We start from the raw sequence: 21406 nt of genomic DNA, 5'->3' as shown, positions 1-21406 counted from the left end.
ATAAAATGTCATTGGACAAATAAATATAATAATGAATCAAATGTTTATTTTCAATATTTTGATGATAATCCTTTGCAAACAATCAGTTTTTCAGTCTGGACGTCATGGACATCACCAAAAGACTGTAGCTGCAGCTGACTTCAGTTGTTGTTTGTTTGTGGCTCTGCCCTTAGTATTGTGTTCAGCAATGCATGCTCAGTCAGATTGATATCAGAAGATTGACTTGGCCATTGGAGAATATTCCACTTTTTTACCTTCAAAAACTCCTGTGTTGCTTTGGTGCCTATGTTTGGGTCATTGTTGACTTGTACATTGAAGCGCCTTCCAATCAACTTTGCCACATTTGGGTGAATCTGGGCAGACAGTATATCCTTATACACGGAAGAATTTCTCCGGCTGCTTCAGTCTTCTGTCAAGTCATCAGTAAGCACCAGTGACCAAGTGCCACTGGAAGCCATGCATGCTCATGCCATCACACTGCTCCCCCATGTTTCACAGATTAAGCAGTATGCTTTCGATCATGAGCTGTTCCAAGCCTTCTCCATACTTTTTTCTTCCCACCATTCTAGTACAAGTTGATCTTAATTTCAGTCTTTGAAAGAATACTTTTCCAGTGGAAAAGTGGATTTTTTTTTGCATGTTTTTTTGGCAAAGTCTGATCTGGCCTTGTTTGCACCTTGGTGGTGAACCCTAGGCTATTTGCTTTCTATAGTCTTCTCTTGATTGTAGACTTTGACAGTGACACACCTACCTCCTAGAAAGTATTCTTCTCTTGACTGAATGTTGTGAAAGGGTTTTTCTTTACCATGGAGAGGATCCTCCCATCATCCACCACTGTTGTCCACCTTGAATGTCCAGGCCTTTTTATGTTGCTGAACTCACCAGTGCATTGTATTCTCAGAATGTACCAAACTGTTGATTTGTGTACATTTTCTACATTTAGAGTAAAGCCAACTTCAAGCCAAACTTCGTCAGTTTGCCACAGGGCCTTGGCATCTCATGCAAATCCGAGGAGTCACACAAACTCAACAAGCTGCAGACACACTCCACACACAAGCCATGAAACTCACATCATGGTGACATTAATGGATACTGTGGGGACGTCTTTAAAGTGAGCACCATCACAGTCAAGCTCCAGGTCCCTGCACTGGCACTCAGGTGGGACGTTCCCAAGCACTACGTGACAGAAAGGGTAAGATAAAATGAGAGACAAACAAGACAACATTTTAGATATGTAACTTGGAGTCCAAAAAGTATGTTTGCATTACAGTGCAATCTGTGGTAATACTTGATATGTGAACAGTCATGCTGAACTAATAAGCACCAAATTATTTCTGCAAAGTGGTCTAAGTCAGATTGGGTTAAGGATAAGTTCCACTAAGATTTCTTAATTAGAATCAGTTGAGATTTCAAGAGAAATCTGATTTTTAAAGGGCAAGTGTATAATTCAATGTTAAGTGCTTATTCTAAACTTAAGCCATTGGTAGGTTCATTACTTTAAAAAGTCCAACCAATAGAATTAATTTGAGGCGGGACTATCTGTTTGTGTAAACAATGGCAGACAGGTAGTGTTTAAAAAAACCTGTCTGAAACAGTTATGTTTCATAGAAAAACAATATATATATATTTCTATATATTGTTATTTTTTCTAAAAGGAAATATAGCTTTTTTTGCAGGAAATGTTATATTTATGAATAAGACATTTCACCTATATAAAATAAAATATAGGATTTACTATATACTGTATTTTGTTTTGTCATTCATACATAATGCAAGCAGATTATTCAAAATTTGAATTTTGAATTAAAAGTGTATTTAAGTGAAAACTGAAAAGAAAAGAAATTAGTGTAATCTGATGGTGTCAGCAGTTGGATAGTTCAATACAGTCTGCCAGACAGAATTAAGCCACATGAGATAGACCAACTCTTTATCGCAGTTAAACAGAGCAAACGGTTGCCCTCAAATCCACCGACAGACCATCTGTGGCCCGTCACATTGTTCCAACAGAGTCTTATCAGTATTAAACATTGGGGAAGCATGTGAAATCACAAATACAAAACAAAAGATGCAAGGTGGCGACAGCAAGAAAAATAAATCGAATTCTGGTATTCACCAAAATGACCCGCGGTGACTAATTTGGGGAGAAGTGGAGAGAAGAGATGCAGGGAAAGCAGAAATGGAGCTATTACAAAGCTCATGCTCTCTTCAGTCCAATCAGCTTTTGCATTCAGAGCTAAATTTGCTGGTAATGAGGGGATGAATACAGCAAAGTCATCACTGCCAACATGGGCTGGATTTTAATTGGTCATTCAGGCCGTTTTAGTGCGGCTGGCATAGTTCTGCTTGTAGTTCATTAATTAACAATGGTCCATGTGCTGGGGTTCATGTAGGGCACATTTCCATCACATCGACTATAATTGAAACCTTAAGCCGTTTAGTTATGTAAATGACCTAAACTCATTGGAGGACAATATAAGTGAATGACAATGATGTCTGACCAGTAAAGTATAAATTATTGTAAGCTTATTACCACCACACTACGATTAGTCATAATGACTTGTAAAAGTCCTAATTATGACATAAAAGTCCAAATTACAATGTGCTAACTCACAATGATGCAATAAAAAGTCATTACTATGAGATTAAAAAAAGGTATATAAAGATCTAAATTATTATATAAAGCCATAACCATAATCATTATTCAGAATCAGTCTCTTTTTATGTCATTATCTTGACGTAATGATATAATTTAATTTCTCTCTTTCTCTATCTCTCTCTCTCTTTATTTATTTTTTTACTTTTTTATGTAATGAGTGAGCTTTGGCACGATTTCCTTTTCTTATTTGGCAGAAATGGGCTTCCATACAAGTTCATGTTGAAACCAGGAATGCTTAAATGGTATAATAATTTTAAATGAAAACAATACAAAACATTTTTTAATTACATATACAATACCAACATATTATTATTTAATTTTCATTAGAAAATATTCGTTTTGGTTCTCATATTTTCATATGTGGCACACAAAAAATTATCTAGATATTTGCCAATAAACGTCATTTTACCATAAAATTACATTAATTAAAAAAAAAAAAAAACAGTTTAAGAAAACTTTTCAAGCTAAATATTTTACAAATAGAAGTTTGATTTATTTTAAATGTTATAACAATACACATTTAATGTTCTATTTTATTTAAAAGGATAATATATATATATATATATATATATATATATATATATATATATATATATATATATATATATATATATATATACATATATATATTTCATAACTGAAACAAAACAAGCGCTTGGACACGTTTTTTTTTTTTTTTTTTTTTTTTTTTTTTGTAAAATGTGTAGATCATGTTCATGATGTAATGAACTCCAGCTCCTCTGCTAGGACACCTGCATGAGCTTGAGAGGAACTGATTGACATCCATTCAAAATCACCTATCACCTTGAGATCAGCTGGTTAAAAGTCACAGCAGAAATGTATTGTTCAGTGTCATGTTTGTTTATTGGACAGCGATTCTTTCATGAATAGGAACATTTTCTTTTTATTATTATTATTATTATTTTTATTTTTTTTTTGCATGTAAAACAAAGTGAGTTATATACAGACAGCTGCAACCCATGCTGAGCCATTAACCTGTCTGTCCAATCACTTTCTGGGATAAAAAGAGGATTACACATGACTCCAATCATCAGACACACATGTCTTAAAATCTCCAGACACATGTAAATAGTGCTGACTGGAAATGCTGTAATCACATAAAACACTGTAGGGATTTATAATGTGATTTCTGGGAATGATCAGGTGGTTTTGTTTGCTCTGAAGTAGTCAGTTCCTAAATACAGACAAAATGTTGCTTGTCAGATTGTGTGAGTCAGATAACAGAATATCAAGAAAAGACTCCTCAAACAAGACAACGTGTCAGTTTGACATGATCTAAAATAAAATAATTCAGTAAGCATAAAACTATGCTATTATGTGCTCTCCACAATTAGAGGTATTTATACGTTTAATATTAGTGCAAATAATTTTACGAGCGCAAACGTTAAATAACTGTGGCTTTTCAGCACTAATTCTTCACTTTGCATCTTTAGTGAATCCTCACAGTACTATTTTAATCACAAATATGGTTTGTGCTGGCTTACATCTGGCCCTTAAATTCTTAAAAACTTTGTACATCAAAAAATGATAATTACCCTGATAATAAAAAGGCCAAATATGCCAAAATCTCAGGACTCGGTTGTAACTTGGTTATTTTCTGAATGGCAATACCGTAGTTATGTCAGACTGAAAAAAGTCTTGTGCATGTATTATTCTAATTGTCCATCTCTCACTGTTGTTTCAGCTGTGGAATGACAAAATACAGCTGCCAAATGAATGCATACTGCGTTTCTAAAATAAACTTAAAATATGCCCTTAAGATATTCTCTACGAGGTTCAAATTCTCTTAATTTTTTGCAGAAACATAAAAACGAGAGCATACTCACAGCAGGCATTTGACTTGGCTCCAAGGTTATTACTGGGGATGCCAAAATAGTTATCGAAGAGATGAGGCCAACCATTATTGTCTCCTAGAAGAAAAACGACATGAAGTAAAAGGTTACTGAATCAAACACATGCAGCTTGTCATTGTTAACAAAGCTGTTTGCTGTGGCACAGATGTTCACAGGTGTGACGGAGAACACACTGATGGTTCAGTAAAGCCCACAATGAGAAATTCTAATGACTAAGAACCATTTCGCAGGGTCTTTAGTTGAACAAATGTGCCTCCACTCATTCTCTCAGGGGAAGTTGTATAATACATACTGCATTTGGGTTTGTTCTTTTTTAAGAATCATGTTAACCTACTCAGCAACCTCTGTCAATCATCTTGACACTGTTTGCCAACTACAAAAGTCGTGGAGGAAATGAAGCAGGTGGCATGCAAATAGGTGTGACTTTTGTGCCGTTTCCTGTCTCCTGACACCTCACACTTAACATCTTAAACAATGTAAGCCCAACATTCCAGCTCACTCAATACACCTTCATCAGTCACTGTCAGAGGGATCTCATTCATATTTGTAAGTATTCAAATGCAAAGTGTTCATGTACAATATCACTCAAAAGTTTTGAGGTGTTTTTTTTTTCTTTTCTTTTTTTTTTACTTAGGAAATAATTTTCAGCAGGAATTAATTAAACTGATCAAACAATTAGCGTAAAGAATTCTACATTGTTACAGAAAGTAATTAAAATAAATACCATTCTTTTCAACTTTCCATTAATCAAGAAATCCCGAAAGAATTATCATGGTTTCAACAAAAACTTTAAGCAGCACAACTCTTTTTAACACTGATAATAATAAGAAATGATGCATCAAATCAGCATATTTATCAGCATATATATGATTTCTGAAGGATCGTGTGACGCTGAAGACTGGAGTAATGCCTGCTGAGAATCCAGCTTTGGTGTCACAGGTATAAATTAAATTTAAAATACATTTAAATAGAAAACCGTCATTTTTAATTTTAACAAAATATTGCTGTTTCTATAGTATTTGTGGACAAATAAATCTTTGGCAAGCATATAAGACGTCTTTCAAAACATGAAAATAAATCTTACACTATCTTAACATAAGTGAAGGAATGAGTTCTAGAACAAGAATTGATATGAATATCTAATGTAGCACTAATGACATGATGAAACCATAAATCCAGCACCCATGCTGTTTACACTGCAGATGGAATCTGAAATACAGAATGTAACGATGTTAAAGGCAGACTCAAGCTGGGTTCTTAATGCCAAACATGTCTAATGGTTCAACGAACAGCACATTCTCAGCCTGACCATCTTGTTTATAATCCAGCTGCGGACTGAGCATCAACCTCACAACCCAGATGGTCAACACGAGGGAAACCTGACCTGCTAACAAGACCTGTAAAGGGCCAGGGGAGTCACACTGTCCTTCAGCAGTGAATTAAACACATTCAGTGCTGGCCATTAAAAGTTTAGCAAAAATATGTCCTTCATGCGCCGTTGTGCAAACCCAGGAAAATGCATTAGATTTTCTGCAAAGTATAAGGTTGTTTCTTTAATTAGGAGCATTAAAACATTTTGTGTCATGTGAAGGTCACATTTGGAACATTTGGAAACTTTTTAAACTGTTTCATCATTGCTAATTGCTTTTTAATTGTCTAATGTCTAACTTTACTCTCAGACTCATACTTTGTTACAAAGAATTTAAATCATAATAACTTTCAAATAATTGAAACAAATAAACATAATCATTTCGTTTTTTTTTTAAACAACGCATTAACCTTTTCCTTTTCCATATTGTTTTGTTTAAACACATACAGCTGTCCCACAGTTCCACTACATTTTATCATTTCCACCACGATCAAGATCAAGCTGTGTCTTTGTTTTCAAATTAAAATTAATATATTTTGAAGATACACAAAATGCTATCTACTGTATAAATTAGCATTTGCAGGACAAATTTCTGTCATTTTATTCCAGAAATATGTTTAAAATAACAGTAAACTGTCATTTAGTGATTGAATAAATGACAGTTTATTCAAAGATGAATTAAAGATGCATTTAAACCCACAGTTGAGAATTATTATCTGATAAATTAGTTACCAGTGTGATTTAACTGGATTCTTAAAAGTTCTCAAAAGGTTGTAGGGACAATTATAGAGATGTTTTCTTATAAAAGTCATTTCCTTAGTTTGAAACTAAAATTGAAATCAGCCTGACAAAGAATATTCCGTTTGAATATTAACTTCAGCCAAGTTTAACCAAGAGAATGACTTCAGGAGTCATTAATGATAAACATATTAAATTTCATTTAGTGTTTTAGCATAAAGGAAATGACTTCTGCAATGCTGAAACATCAACACTTTGCTTGCATAGCTCATTATCTATCAATTTTCTATGGCATTCCTTTCGTGTCATGCAGGTAATTGATCATGCATGGGTGAAATTCAAATGTTAATTCAACATCTAAGCTGTACTACAAAGACCTCAAACAGTCTTTGCAGTAAATAAACTTTTCCAAGAAGGTGAGCAATGTCAGGCAGCCTGTACTTCAGCTCTATTGTAGATGCTTGGGTTTTATACAGTGTAAATTGCTCAAAATGTTAAATAAGTAAGGTTCATAGTAAAATGTTCATAGTAAATCAATTTCTCATTTAAACTGAAATGGCAAAATGGCAGTGCTGATGACTTTCATAAACTATTATGAGGGAAAAAATGGATACCATTCAAACATTCATAAACAACGAAGGCACCTGGCCAAAAAAATAATGAGCAATTTACAGGAAATAAAAAAAATAATAATAATAAATAAAAAACCACATATATTCAAATATTGTTACCAAGACAAAAAATTAGGTCAGATTCAAATGGAATAAATCTTGACTGGCATCTTAAATTATATTATCAATTAATTATTTTTCTCACAAATTATCTTGATTGCAATCAGGCTACAAAAGGATATTGTGTCTGTAAACATTTCAGTCTTGTCTAGACGCAGCCCTAGCAAAATCATCTGCCTTCAATTAAGGTTTAGTCATGCATTCTGCAAAAAAAAATAAAAAAAAATAAAAAACATGCACACACACACACACAAAAAACATGTATTAAACTTTGGATTGTTATGTTTTCCTGTCCATGAAAGTCAATGAACTTTAAATGAACTTCCTAATACACAAATTCTGTTGTTGTTTTTCACATTCACCTACTGGACATGCATGCTGCTATTTTTCTCTGAAGAGCACAAAGGGAAAGCATTTGAAAAGATATGGAATGATTTGGAACATTATGACTGAATAAAAAGAAATGTTATACATTTTTGGTAAATTATTGCTTTAAGAGATTATTTCGGGGCCTTTCATTTGTGGGCGAAGTACTACAAAAAAAGTAAACCCTTAGTAAACCCTCACAACTATCTTTTTCTCCATTTCCACTGGATGCATTCAGGTTCTCCTTTAACACTATACTGCACACAGCATGAGTGAACAGCATTGCAATGAGTTTAAATCCATCATTGACAGGTAATGTTGCTATTTGTGTCCCAGCAAGGCTCTGACAGGTAATTTTCCCCCCTTCTAGCCTTATGTCACAATCACAAGAGCTCACACGCTTGGTTATATTGAGCAGTACTAAGGCCGAAATTAGTAAAAACACTATTATCTTTGCTTACAAGAAGAGAGAGGAAACCCATCTGAATCTTTGGCCTCAGCATTGATTTTACATACACAAGGACAATACAGTTTCATTACTCTATTGTGTTTTGACAATTTATACAGAAAGAATGGCTTTTCACTACTTACTGTATTACTGACTTTTAACAACTCATCAAGATTGATATGTGACATTGTCATCCCTAATAAATGAATAAGCATGTTTAACTGCTTTGTATAGTGGATAGAAGCAATTTTGTGGCTGTCTTGTGATAATGTTACCTTCAAACTATCATTAACAGCATGTAAAAAACTGTAATGACGATGCTTAAGATTATGCAAAACACATTTATTTATTTTATTTTTTTATTTATTTATTTAATCTAAGCATCACTGCACTGCACTACTCTATGCGTCATTGGTGGTCTTTTCAAGCTTTGCAAAAGAAATGTAAAATGACAAGGAAGATTCAGTGCAGAAATAATATCTCCTCCCTGTGTAACATTAAGATTAATGGCCTTGTTTATGTGGCTGGTCCATGACAAATTGAGCTTAATTTTTACACAAAAAAAAAAGAAAAAAAGAAAAGAAAAAAAATAACGGTAATGACCACTGAGATGACCACTGCATTCTAGGTAATGCAGAACATAGCTTGAATCATTAAATGCTAACACATGAAGAGTCATTAATCTATGAAAGTGGAGTTAGGGCCTTAGAAATATTGCGCAAAAAGGTGTAGTCCACATCAAAAGGAATAGAACATGAGAAATTAAGTAATATTTCTACATTTAAAAAAAAAGCACTTTTAACCTTGGGCAAAGGTATGCTTCAAACTTGTAAACAAAAACGACTTTTAAAAAATGTAAAGACTATTAAAAAATTTAGTGAGCTGTTCACTGCATACTGTACATGTATAAGTAAAAAACGATATAAATACACGAATATTGCATTTGGTAGACATAGTGCATGTATGGTGTTTTACTGCTACAAAAAGTACCGTAGATAATTCTCAGCCTTTATACAGTACATGTAGCATCTCTATCTCTTAGAAATCTATTAGGCTTATTGAAAGAATAATCTGTCTGGCTAGCCATTACCTTGAAGATTAAATCAATGAAACGCATGATGAGTTTCTTTATTCCGGTTATTATGTCAATGGTGTGATATACTGTTATTGTCATGCTGTGTCACTATGATATGACTAATTCATCCAGCTGGGCACACTGTAAATATCACAGTTCACAGGCCATCCATTTCATAACATAAGGCTATTTTAGAAGAAAAGCACATATATCTCTGGGGGTTCGAATTCTAAGAAAAAACATGAGCATGTCACTGCACAACAGTCAAGTGCTGCTTTTACATGATGTGCCACACACACACTACTACATTAACATGGTTCTCACTCACAAATGACCTTTCTAACAGATCTTCTAAGCCAGATTGATGTGGCATTGCCACTGTGTTCCATGGTGTACCTTTCATGGAGCATTTTAACAGAGAGGACCAAAAAACACAAGATACATAGCTTAAGCACCTGACTGTAGCTGACTGTAAACTGTGAAGCTCAAGATTAAAAATATTTCGATTAAACTGAACATTTTTATTTGATTCAGGATGTTAAAAATATTTTGCACTTGAACACAGTACGGATATTGTATGCTTTATTAATAATGATGAGGCAGAATCAGTCAGTGTGCCTGAGTTATTCAATACATTGTCTAAAACTAGACAGTTGCCCTGTTAGAAACCTTAAAATGTAAACTTCAGGGCAACATATGATAGGAAGACATCAAGATATGAATTCAAGTCTGAATTCAATGCAGTCATAACATCCTATCCACTAAATTACCCTTATCTGGTTACTTTAGGACAGTATGCTGTATACTTCACTGCACCAGATAACAGAAACCAAACATTTTTAAAAATTCCTGCCAGGGTGAAGATTTTCAAAAACTCCGGTTGCAGTTTTTGGCTTGTGACGTCGGAGCCTACGCTGTTATCTCCACCTACTGGAAACTCTTTCAGGTTTCTGATTGGCCAACATGGTTTTACGGTAAAAATGTTGGCTTGGCATGCTCTTGACACTTGGTCAAAGCATGCGTTTGCATTTTCATGTGGACAGAGATAAAAAATATATATATATATATATATATATATATATATATATATATATATTGAAGGAAAAACTCCCGTTTTTACAAGTAAAAATACTCGTGTACATGTGGACATGGCCTAAGAGAGTTTTGAGTTGAGTAGAGAAACTATTGGAGATATTACATAAAATTGCCCTGAAAGCTTTAAATGTACTGAAGTTCTGCTTCATATTAACTGATCTGGCTGACGCTCCATTATAAAAACATGTATGACACACAAGTTTTTTTTTTTTTAGGCTTCGAGCGTATCCTGTTTCATGTTGGAGTGTGGTCCCCGGATCCCGGCACTCAGGTCTTGTTGAGTTCTGGTTTCGTGTCGTGTTCGGATTCTCTCACTCCATGTACTGTCTTGCTGTGGAGCGTGCGGTCTCGAGATCGCTTGGGCCATACGCTCTTCTGTCTGTGTGTGTTCTGTTTAGCACATGGTTTGTGATTGTCCATGTGCTTTCATGTTATGCTTTGTCTTGTGCTGTGTAGCACACAGCTTGTGTTTTCAAGAGCTGTGTGCTTTCATGTCATGTTTTGTATGAACACGTGGCTTATGAGTTCTCATCACCTGCGTGTTCGGGTCTTGTCTTGCACATGACTGGTGATTTGTTTCGCTGTCCATGTGCTTGTGTTTTTGTTTTGTGTGAGCACATGGCTTTCTTGTTTATTTCGTGTGGCATGTGCTCTCATGTCTATTGTCTAACCCCACCCCTCTTCTTACCTGATTATCAGTAGATTGACTCGACCTGTACTTCCTCATTTCCTGCCTGATTTAGTTCCCTATTTATTCTCCCTCTGTGGTCTGTGCTGTGCTGGTTTGTTTTGTGTTCCCTGTTACCCCAAGTTGGTCAAGTCAAGTTGCTAGTCAAATGAAGTGTCTTGTTATTTTATTATTATTATTATTTTTAAACCTGACACTGATTTGATGTTTAAGAAACATTTATTATTATCAATGTTGAAAACAGTTGTGCTGCTTAATATTTTTATGCAAACCATAATGAAAATAAAGTTCAAAAGAATATACACAAAACGTGTATTTTAAATACAAATCTGCGCTCAGCACTGTAAACTATAATTTTTAACGCATCATTATTAGAAAGCTAGACTAACCACATTTTCTTATTAAGTGAATTGCAGCCATTTTTAATGGACTGATCTAATGTTTCCCTGAAGTCCTCATAGTATGACTTCTATTCACAAAAGATGTCAATGAGTTTAATACTTTGGGATTAAAATATGAAAGTGCATCTTTTCCTTAACTATGAACTTTGGAGGCTGCTCTGCTCTGAGGGACTGACACAATAATTCCTTATGTCTTTTACCATGTTTTAATAGCTTTGAATACTTAGACTTCATATCGGGGGACAAACGGTTTATCAAGATATGTTTAAAGAGTGCCAGAGGAACATTTTCAGCTTTCCAATCTACCCAACCTTTCATTCCATACCCTCGTTTACTACCAAAGGATGAGAGAATGATGGGACCATTAGACAGCTGATAGACAATTAGGTGCCCTCCCTCAATCTGAGCCAATTTCAAACCAAGTGTCCCTCTACATTCTCTCTCTTGATGGGTTTCTTAGTTTGACAGGGTTATTTTCAATGGGGCCAACGGAAAAAAAGCTGAGAACCATGAAATGGCAGCTTTGAAAAACGCAAGATGAGAAAGATAACTGTAATTAATGTGCCCGAGAAAAGCCTTGACACGTAAACCGTTCCACATACTGAGGTTCAGACAAATTATGACACCGTTGTGTTAGTCAGCGGATGTTCATGTACATGACAAATTCCCCTGCTGCATTCAATCATTTCTCTATTAAGCTACAGATCAGTACACTGTGTTGCTGCAAGGCTGTGTGCCAAAGGCTACTGAGTGTTAGTGTTAATGCTTAAACACAACTGAATTAAAGAAAATGTGCACCTAAAATATACTAAAACAAATGACTTCTTATTAGTATTTTCCTCACACTAAATTTTGTAAGACTTAAAAAGATTTTAGAAAAATAGTGCACTGTACACAATAATAATAATAATTTTTGACTACTTTTATGGTTCTTTTAGGATCTTTTAAGCGCATTATGTTGAAACCTTACATGGGATGTTTCACAGTCATAAAACTATCCAAATGTTTGTTTCAGGAAATAAACTGTTCTGAAGTTTAAGGTTGGTAGCAACCATTACTCCAGTCTTTAGTGTCACACAACCCTTCAGAAATCATTCTAATATGCAGATTTTTTCTTCTTCTTCTTCTTCTTCTTATTATTATTATTATTATTAATGTTATTGTCAACAGATGCTTATTATTTTTCTGAAAGTACTTTTTTAGGATGCTCTGATGATTAGAAAGTATAAAAAGAACAGTATTCAGTTGAAATTTAAATATTTTGTAAAATTACAAACGCTGAATGAAAAACTCCTATTGACCCCAAGTAATATATGGTATGTGCTATGAATATACAGTGAAAAACCACTTCCACTCTAGAACTTTAATTTTGCTAACTTTAAGACAGCCTTCATCATGTATCAAAGCAGACATTCTTTCTCTCCTGAGACAAATATCAAAAGTCAAAGCCAACATCGCTCAGTAATGCCCCTTAGCTTACAACTGAAAAAAAGTTGTGATAAATAGTTTTTTTTTAGCTCTACAGGAATCATATTTTTATGTCAGTTAAAATCCTATTTTAGTTTATCATGACCATTTTCTACTCAAGGTCATTGCAACTCCAACGGATTAATTAATATGCATCAGCCTCAGTGCAGAAGGTTTCTGTGTGTGTGACGAAGTTTTAGGATGATAAATATGAAAAAAAATGGATACGACAGTTTGTGCAAGGACCTTGAGGGCCAGATTTACTAAACGGCAATTTAGCGTGAGAGTGCAATTCCACAAAAGTGCTGATGAAGGGAAAATTCTGCATGTGATTTCCTGACAATGCACACATTAAAGAACACAGATGTAGCCAAACCATTCCCATATCTACCAAGAACAGTGCAAATTACTGCCTGCTTTAAGACATGTTTTTTTGTTTGTTTGTTTTTGTTTTGTTGTTTTTGGCCATTAAATATGGCACAAATACCAGTAATCTGACAAGTGCACATTTTAGAAAATCATGTTGCATGATGCATTTTAAAATCTCAGGCGCAAAAAATAACTGTCAATACCTTTTCAGCACTAATTCTTCACTGAGTCTTTAGGAAATCCTGACAGTACTATTTTAATACCAAAAGACTGTTTGCGCTGGCACAAGCTGTTAGTAAATCTGTCCCTTAGTCTTTCTTCTTTTAATCAGACCTTAGATTTAAACAATTCTCTCTCTCACTCTTTTTCTTTGGGCAGCTGTGCTTTTAAGAAACACCATTTTTTGCATGCAAAAAGAGCAATGTCGCTAGTTTGACTACTCCTTCCTCCAAAAATACCAGTGCAGTGTTCAGTGTAACAGTTAAGATCAGACTGTAATGCTCAAGGGGCTTGTTTAAAATAAGATCAGCCACCAACATTTGGATTCTACAGAAGGAAATGTAAAGTGGCAGGTGCAACTTGAAACAGTGGGAAAGACATGGTCTGACGCTGACTAGTTTTAACAGTGCCATGCATACTGACATCCTCAAAGAACAGCTCAAGGTTGGGCTGACTTTCACACGTCTTGCTCTTACCATATATTTGGCAGTTGCCTTAAAGTTGTGAACAGTTCAGAACAAGTAAACGGCTAAACAAGATGTTTTTGCAGTCATCTTAGATTCCTCCTTATATGGAGGAATCAAAGATAAATATTTCAGTTGGCTAAATTCAGATAAATGTAACAGTTGGCCAAATTCAATTACTTTGAATTTAATTGTATAAATTCAGTTAATCCAACTGAAAAATGTAGATGTAACCAGTCACTAGAAATTTCTGAGTTGGAGAGGTTTTTATTTTTTACAGTGTGTTATTCATACAATAACCAGAGGTCAGGAAAGATCCCAATGTCTATTGGCATTACTATACTGACAGGCATCAATACTCTCAATGATGACTTTACAAGTCACCATCTACTTACTTGTGGGATGTGTGGGGTACACTGTAAAAGAAGATTCTTTTTGACTTTCTCTTGTGCTACAATAATTGATTTGAAATTCCAAAATGAATCACAATGTTAAAGTTGTTTAAATGGTTTTGTAACACTGAGACATGGTTTTCAGGCAGTGAAATTCAGGCAATACAGCAAAATAATTGAACCTAATTGGGAAAAGTGAGTTATAAATGACGAAAACCTAAAAACAAATTTTGGAAAATGATTTACTTATTTATTTTTTTCAAGCTGTGGATAGTCTCATAGAAGGTTAAAGAGCTCAAAATTGATAGTTAAGACATTTATGATGATATGAAAGATTCCCATTCTATTTACCAAAGCGTCCTCAAAAATATATATATCAGGGTTTCCACAAAAAATATTAGGCAGCAAAACTGTCAACCAAACATGGCTGCTGAAAATTCACTCATGCCTGGCTCAAGTTCCTCCTCTGCTACGTTAGAATCCAGAGATAGAGATATCAGATATATGATTAAGACATTTCGCTCTAATCTTCTGGTTCAACCTCAGCTTATTCCCTCTGTCCTGATGAATTCTGTCAGAGATTTCCCGCTGGACCTCTCAATCACCAGAGAACTCAGAACTCAGAAACACATATTCCCCCATTCGCCGCTACTGGGGAAACGCAGCTCGCACTGTTTATGTTTAAACATGCTCTGAAGCTCAGATGTAAATAATGTCAACTCCAAAACCCCTGCAGATCAACAAAACTGATACTCACCCCAATTAGATAAACAGTGATAAAAAAAGAGAGTGTCAAACTGATCGACTTTGAAACATTCATTAATGTTTGCAGTGCCTTATTTTTTATTCGTTCCACTCATCTGAGACACTCAGTGTCTTATTAAATTTTCTGGATTATAATGAGATTGTGAAATTCAAGCCAGTCAGAGTTATTTTTCTCTCCCATGCATCTCAGATCTTTAGTCTAAGGTACATTAATGGAGATTACACAAACAGAGATAAATACAAAAGCTTTTTATACACACATACACATACACACACCTCACCTCAGATCAAATGGACTGTCAAATCCGCAATCACTCCAAAAACTGTATAAAAATGCAATTATTTACAATTTGCACATGCTTATTTGTGCATATATTGCCTATGATATTTAATAGTGAAAGCATATAAAACATTAACATACAAATTAAACACAATTTTTAATTGAAAGATGGAGATAATTCGTCTAAACAAATAATAATAAAGGCAATCATATTTAATGAAATTCAAATGATTTAGAAAATCAGCATCAAAGGATTCAGAAAATTAGCCTACATCTCTTTTTATCTCTGAAGACCACAGGTACAAGTGTCTACATCTTACCAGCTGTTCATACATTTGTACTGAACATTATTTATCCAAACATAAAAAGATGCATGTGTCTTATGAAATCATACAACATACGAATAATGAATATTAAGGAGATCAAGTTGCACATTCTCATCATAACTCATGCAATGTAAGTAAACTTAAGACTTTAACTGTCAAGAACCTTTTTTTATAATAATCATATGTCTAGGCACAGAATTATTATTATTATTATTAATAATAATATGTTTAGGTAATAATTAATCATCTCTATGTCCCATTAAGCTTGCAAAGAACACATTCAGCTTATTCAACTTGATATAAACAAAATCTCCTTACTTCCAAGATACAGGCTTTGATACAATTGTTCATCAAAAATATAAATTTTTCATAAAGATAGTTCTGGATGGCAGAGTCAGCCACTTGTAGAGTCAAAAGCATTTGTAGGTCTTGCTATTTTTATTTTAAAATCTTTGAATGGCCACTGAGCTTATATGAAGTCATAATTTATTAATTAAACTCTAGATTACTACATTCACCAATTTTAGATAACATATATCTGAACAACGAGAGAGCAGCAGGTGTGGGTCTGGCCTGAAATTAGCAGGGAAGCCTCATGGGAAAACAAGGCTGCCTCTGAAACAATTGATGTTCAGAGCAGAGAGATTGCGCCCCGTGTTACCATCCTCACACCAAAGCCCAACTTAAAAAAAAAAAATCTGTACTCTTTTGTTGCGAAACATTTCAGTTTCTATGAAGAGTTGTTAAGCTTTTTCAGTGTCACTGGTGCTTTGATCACTGTTTTCTAATAACTCCCCAATCAACAATCCGCTCATTGATCTGACTGCTGTTAGGTCACACATTTCATTTCATTCATTCATCCATATCTGCTTTGATAAAACAATCCATAAAACAACTGCAAAATGTAGGATTATGTTGCTTCAAAAACTGTTAATACCCCTTCAAGAGTCCTAGATGAGCGAGACATCTTATTTAACTTCCTATGTGTCATTAAGATGATCTATTCTGAAATATAATGCATTATTCATCCACCCCTCTATGAACTACTGCACACTCAAGCATACCTGAATAATAATGTGTCTAGTTTTGTAAATGTTTAAGCACTGCATTTGCATATACTTAATTATATAATTTGATTATGTATTTTTCATACATGTTGGGCTATGAATTTGCAAACCATGCATAGCCTGCATGAATATTTACTACAAATTCATATGCTACAAGATATATACTAAATGAAACAGATGATAACGATAGATAGATAGATAGATAGATAGATAGATAGATAGATAGATAGATAGATAGATAGATAGATAGATAGACAGATAGACAGATAGACAGATAGATAGATAGATAGATAGATAGATAGATAGATAGATAGATAGATAGATAGAAAGAAACTACCAGTTTAGGCACTACATTATATTTTTACTGCTTTTTCCATTACATTTCAGCACTAAAAATGTACCAGTAACTGCAATCACTTTTCAATCACATACCTTGGGGGAACTGGTGCACGGGGTATGACCAGGGTTATGGGGCCCGCTGAGAGACAGCTAAATCAATTATTAGGTTAGCACATTCATCTGAGTTGCATGCACCAATCAGTTTCTTCTGGCTTATCATTACGGCACCCTCACAGACCACCCACAGTCCTTTCACAGACTGGTTGATACATATTGCACACAAAACTGGAATGCATTTTTGAATAATTCCATGCTTCAATGAGACTGTAAACAAAAATGTGTTCAAAAGTAACTGGCTTAAAGCTCAGAGTGTTTGTGAAGAGGAACCTATCACTGGATTTGGAATGTTTTGCATAATCCAGGTTGCTAAAAAAATACAACATCATGAGTTTATTTCTTTTCATAATGTTACTCTAGAACCACTGCACTTTAGTGTGGCAAAAATTCTGTCTCATTTAATGTAACGACCCCCACACAATTTAAAAGTGGTCTCAGATTCTCAAACTTTGCAAGGGCTAATGCAGCCACCCTTGTTTTATTTGTTTTATTTAAAGGTACCTTGGCCAAAAATGTGTAGTTCTATGATGAAATGTAATCTATAATTAAATGTAATTTAATTATAAATAATGTAATAGGTATATAATGAATGGACACAAAATCAATGCATAGCGTGGCACCTTATTAACATTGCATTCTGCATTTTCAGGACCAAATAAAATTGATAGGATTTTCATCTTTTGCATAAAGCAAACCAAAAAAGAGAATTAATGATAATATGCTCACTGAATGCTTTAACTAATTTATCAGAGTCTGAAGTATTTTCAGCAGGTGCCTGGAGTTGAATATCCAACTGTGCATCAAGACCTTGTTGATGGGCTGTCCTTTAAAACTAGAAGGCAATTAATCAATATACTGAGATAATAAATGTTTCATTGTTCCTTGTCATGTAGAAAATCTCTTGAGAATTAAAACGTTCCTTGGAGAAAGCATTATATTAGTATTGTTAAACTCAAAAGCAAATGCAGCTGTATAAAATACAGCATTACTTGATGAAAGTATTTATAATAAGCAAGTGGGATGATAAAGCAGTTTGTTGGCTGGCGAGATTAATGTAATGCTTTGTTTATTTGCTATTGCAAAACTCATAATCAGAAGAAAGCCTTGTGAGATATTTTGGATACGATGGATTACTGAGAGAGAATATCTCTTTTGAAATGATTCACAAATGAGACACAAAAGAAGATTTCTACAAGAAGAAAAGCCACTCAGAAGTCAAGGTTGGCTCCAAAAGGAAAAAAGCTTGAGACAAAAAAATTATTTGTAATAGAATAAACCATCACCATAATGGAAGGCTGTCTGTGGTGCAGCGCTCTAACTTCAGTTTCCAAGATTAATACGATGCTAAATCAAAGCCACACACCATTATCGATGACAAAATGAATATGAGCCCAGATGGACTCTCTGTTCCTGAGGGACTCGGATTTTACAATCCGACAAAGCTCTTGAGGTTCAAAGCATTCAATGCAAAAATGACAAACGGCTTTCTTTGTGGCGTCACCCAGAGTCAAAATGTGCCCATGTCCCTGCCTTTCATCCTCAGTGGATGAGAGAGAAACAGAATGATATTGACTGCGGGTGGGCCCGCATCTCCACTTTTGTTTCATATAGAGATACAATTGTTTATCCAAAACTTCATTATCCATCAAATCTCAAAGGCACTTTTCCTTCTCTTCCTACTTTGAAAAATACTTTTATCATCTTTTGGGAGCTCAAGTACAGCTTATCATTTAGGTCACTTGGCCTTTCATCTATATCCAACTTTTCGCCAAAACAGCGAGAGCAAGCGTCTTCATGCCAGGTGCTGAGCCTGGATAAATCATGCCTATCGTTTACAGCGATATCTGACAGCGACCTTTCTGGCCCTGAAAAGGTTTTGATAATTCAGTTACGACAAGTGGAATGCGATAAGAAAGGTGGGAGTGGAATTTCACATGTTCAGAATACCAATGGCAGGGATTTGGAAAAGCATTAGAGGATCCCTCTCTTCCTGTCTATCCTGTTCTGCTTGACTCAACACACAGGTCTAAGCAAATGTCTTAAGATATTATGTACACTTTGACATTTTTCCTTCGTCCTGACCTTTTACAGTCTGGTGCCGACACAACGGCTTTTAATCTCCTCCCTGTTTTCCATCGTACAAAGGCCACTAAAGAGAAAAAGACAAGGTTAAACATGGTGCCTGCCGCTGTAGGGGCCAAATGATGACACTTAAGACTGAGTTTGATACAGTCGCTGTGACAAATGCCGTGAGACATTTGCCAAACAGCAGGGCACACACCGTTTCTGAAAAGTATGACATTATCAAAACTGTCTTCATAACCACTAGGGTCACTGTAGCATGTTTATTAAGTAAATGATTACTGAAGAATCAATGGGAAATTACCACCTCTTCACAAAGTAAACAGCACTGTGGTTTATCTTTTGTATATATATATATATATATATATAAAAAACCATTAGCAATTGTTAACAAGTCCAGGAATGGTATTTGATTTTGAAGTGTGTGGGTAATAAAAACTTAATTGGTTCTTCATTAGTGCTTTGTCAGCAGATTCCTTTGAGACTATTAGAAGATAATCCTGTGTAGAAAAAAAATCAATTGGGGCTTGGGACTGGAGTCCGATGATAAACCCAGCTGTTTAACTACAAGGCTTTCCCTTATTCAGAGTGATGGATGAGAAGGTAAATTAAATATAACAATTTGTATAGATGAAAACTGCAGAAATCTATGTTTCAGTTTGACTAGAAGTGGAAGCAAAGTCAACTGACATGGTTTTACCTCACAGACATAAAATGGAGAAAAGAGAGAGAGGCAGAGAAAACGAGCAGAAATAGTCAGAATCAGAAAAGAAGAAACAAAGCACAAGAATCGAAAGCTGAGATGCGAAGAAAAAGAAAGATATGAGGAGAAAATATTGCAAGAATAACAGATACCAGGGAAAACGCAGAATGGGAAAATACGTTGTTATGCAATAGGGTACCTCGCATCTTGTTTCTTTATTGCTGAATACTCTTAATATTTCAAGATGTTTTATTTCAAACAATATTCAAATGGTTGCCTGAGAACAGGGCTCTTTTAAAAAAGTTCAAATATATAGTAACATGACTGCGAAAGTGATATTGCTTATATACAACAGTTCAATAATAAGCACTTCACAAATAACTTTAAATTGCCTTTTAGATTGGCTCTATAAAAGAATTGCCATCATTGATACACTGACTGACAATCAGTCTGTCTGCAACACTCAACACAACACAAACAGAGTGAAAAACACATGAAAAGTTCCAGTGCTGCTAAAGCTGGAGTACATGTCTACATTTGGCATCCATTGTATGTTGTATGCATCACAGCAAATATTACAAATACTCAGAAATGGTACAGGGCATGTTTACTGATTATGGGTTCTTATTGCTTTTTAAATGTCGCACTGCTCGCGTCTAATGTAGTAGACAGGGTGTTATATCACCACTCTTGGAAGGTTGCTCAATCAATGAGATTAACTGACCAAAAATAAATACATTTATTCTGTCTATGTGTAGTATTAAAAAATCTGTATCGTGCAGTTTAAACATCGGTGTTGCCAGAGAAAAACATCGGATTTAGATAAGCAAATCTATGCTCAACACCACTGGCTTACAGTACAAAGTAAAAAAAAAAAAAAAAATGAAAAATAGCACACAGGGGAAATGACAAGAGACTGACAGGAATCAATCTGAACTAACCACAATTCTCCTCATCTGCCTGATTCCCACAGTCGTCCACGCCGTTGCAGTGTAGCAGCTGAGGAAGACAGGTACTGAGGTTTCCACAGGGGAAGTAGCCCAGCGGGCAGTGAGCCCGGTCCTCTGATACATTAAACATGGTCAGCACCACTTCAGAAGAGACAAAGACAAAGAGAAGAGAGAAATTGAGCATTATAAATGCAGTCTCAGGTTACAACGTTGCATTGGTCTGTTTCTTTGACTGTGAGGTAGTACCTTTTTCACAAATATAGTAGTATTTTTATTTTAACTAAAGTAATTCACAAAGATTTCATTACATATGAATTCAATTTTAATATGTTAAATCACATCAACTTATTTTTTTTTCTCATGTTAACTTGTAATATAGTATACAGTAAACACAATACCCCCAGACATTGTGCAGTTTTATAATT

At 34.8% G+C, this 21406-nt stretch overlaps 1 protein-coding gene across 1 annotated transcript in view; it reads right to left on the bottom strand.

The window, feature by feature from the left end:
- Window positions 1-21406, bottom strand: part of rxfp1 (relaxin family peptide receptor 1) — a 41073-nt gene that overhangs the window by 16932 nt on the left and 2735 nt on the right. The window contains exons 2-4 of the mRNA XM_026280712.1: window positions 20973-21122; window positions 4504-4587; window positions 1071-1176 (exon numbers count right to left, since the gene is read on the bottom strand). Coding sequence (XP_026136497.1) covers window positions 1071-1176; window positions 4504-4587; window positions 20973-21122 — 340 coding nt within the window. The remainder of the gene's footprint in view (window positions 1-1070; window positions 1177-4503; window positions 4588-20972; window positions 21123-21406) is intronic.

Source organism: Carassius auratus, chromosome 14, assembly GCF_003368295.1.
Source record: "Carassius auratus strain Wakin chromosome 14, ASM336829v1, whole genome shotgun sequence".
Lineage (NCBI taxonomy): Eukaryota > Metazoa > Chordata > Actinopteri > Cypriniformes > Cyprinidae > Carassius > Carassius auratus.
The sequence above is the reverse complement of the archived record's forward strand: the minus strand, read 5'-3'. Positions and strand labels throughout refer to the sequence as shown.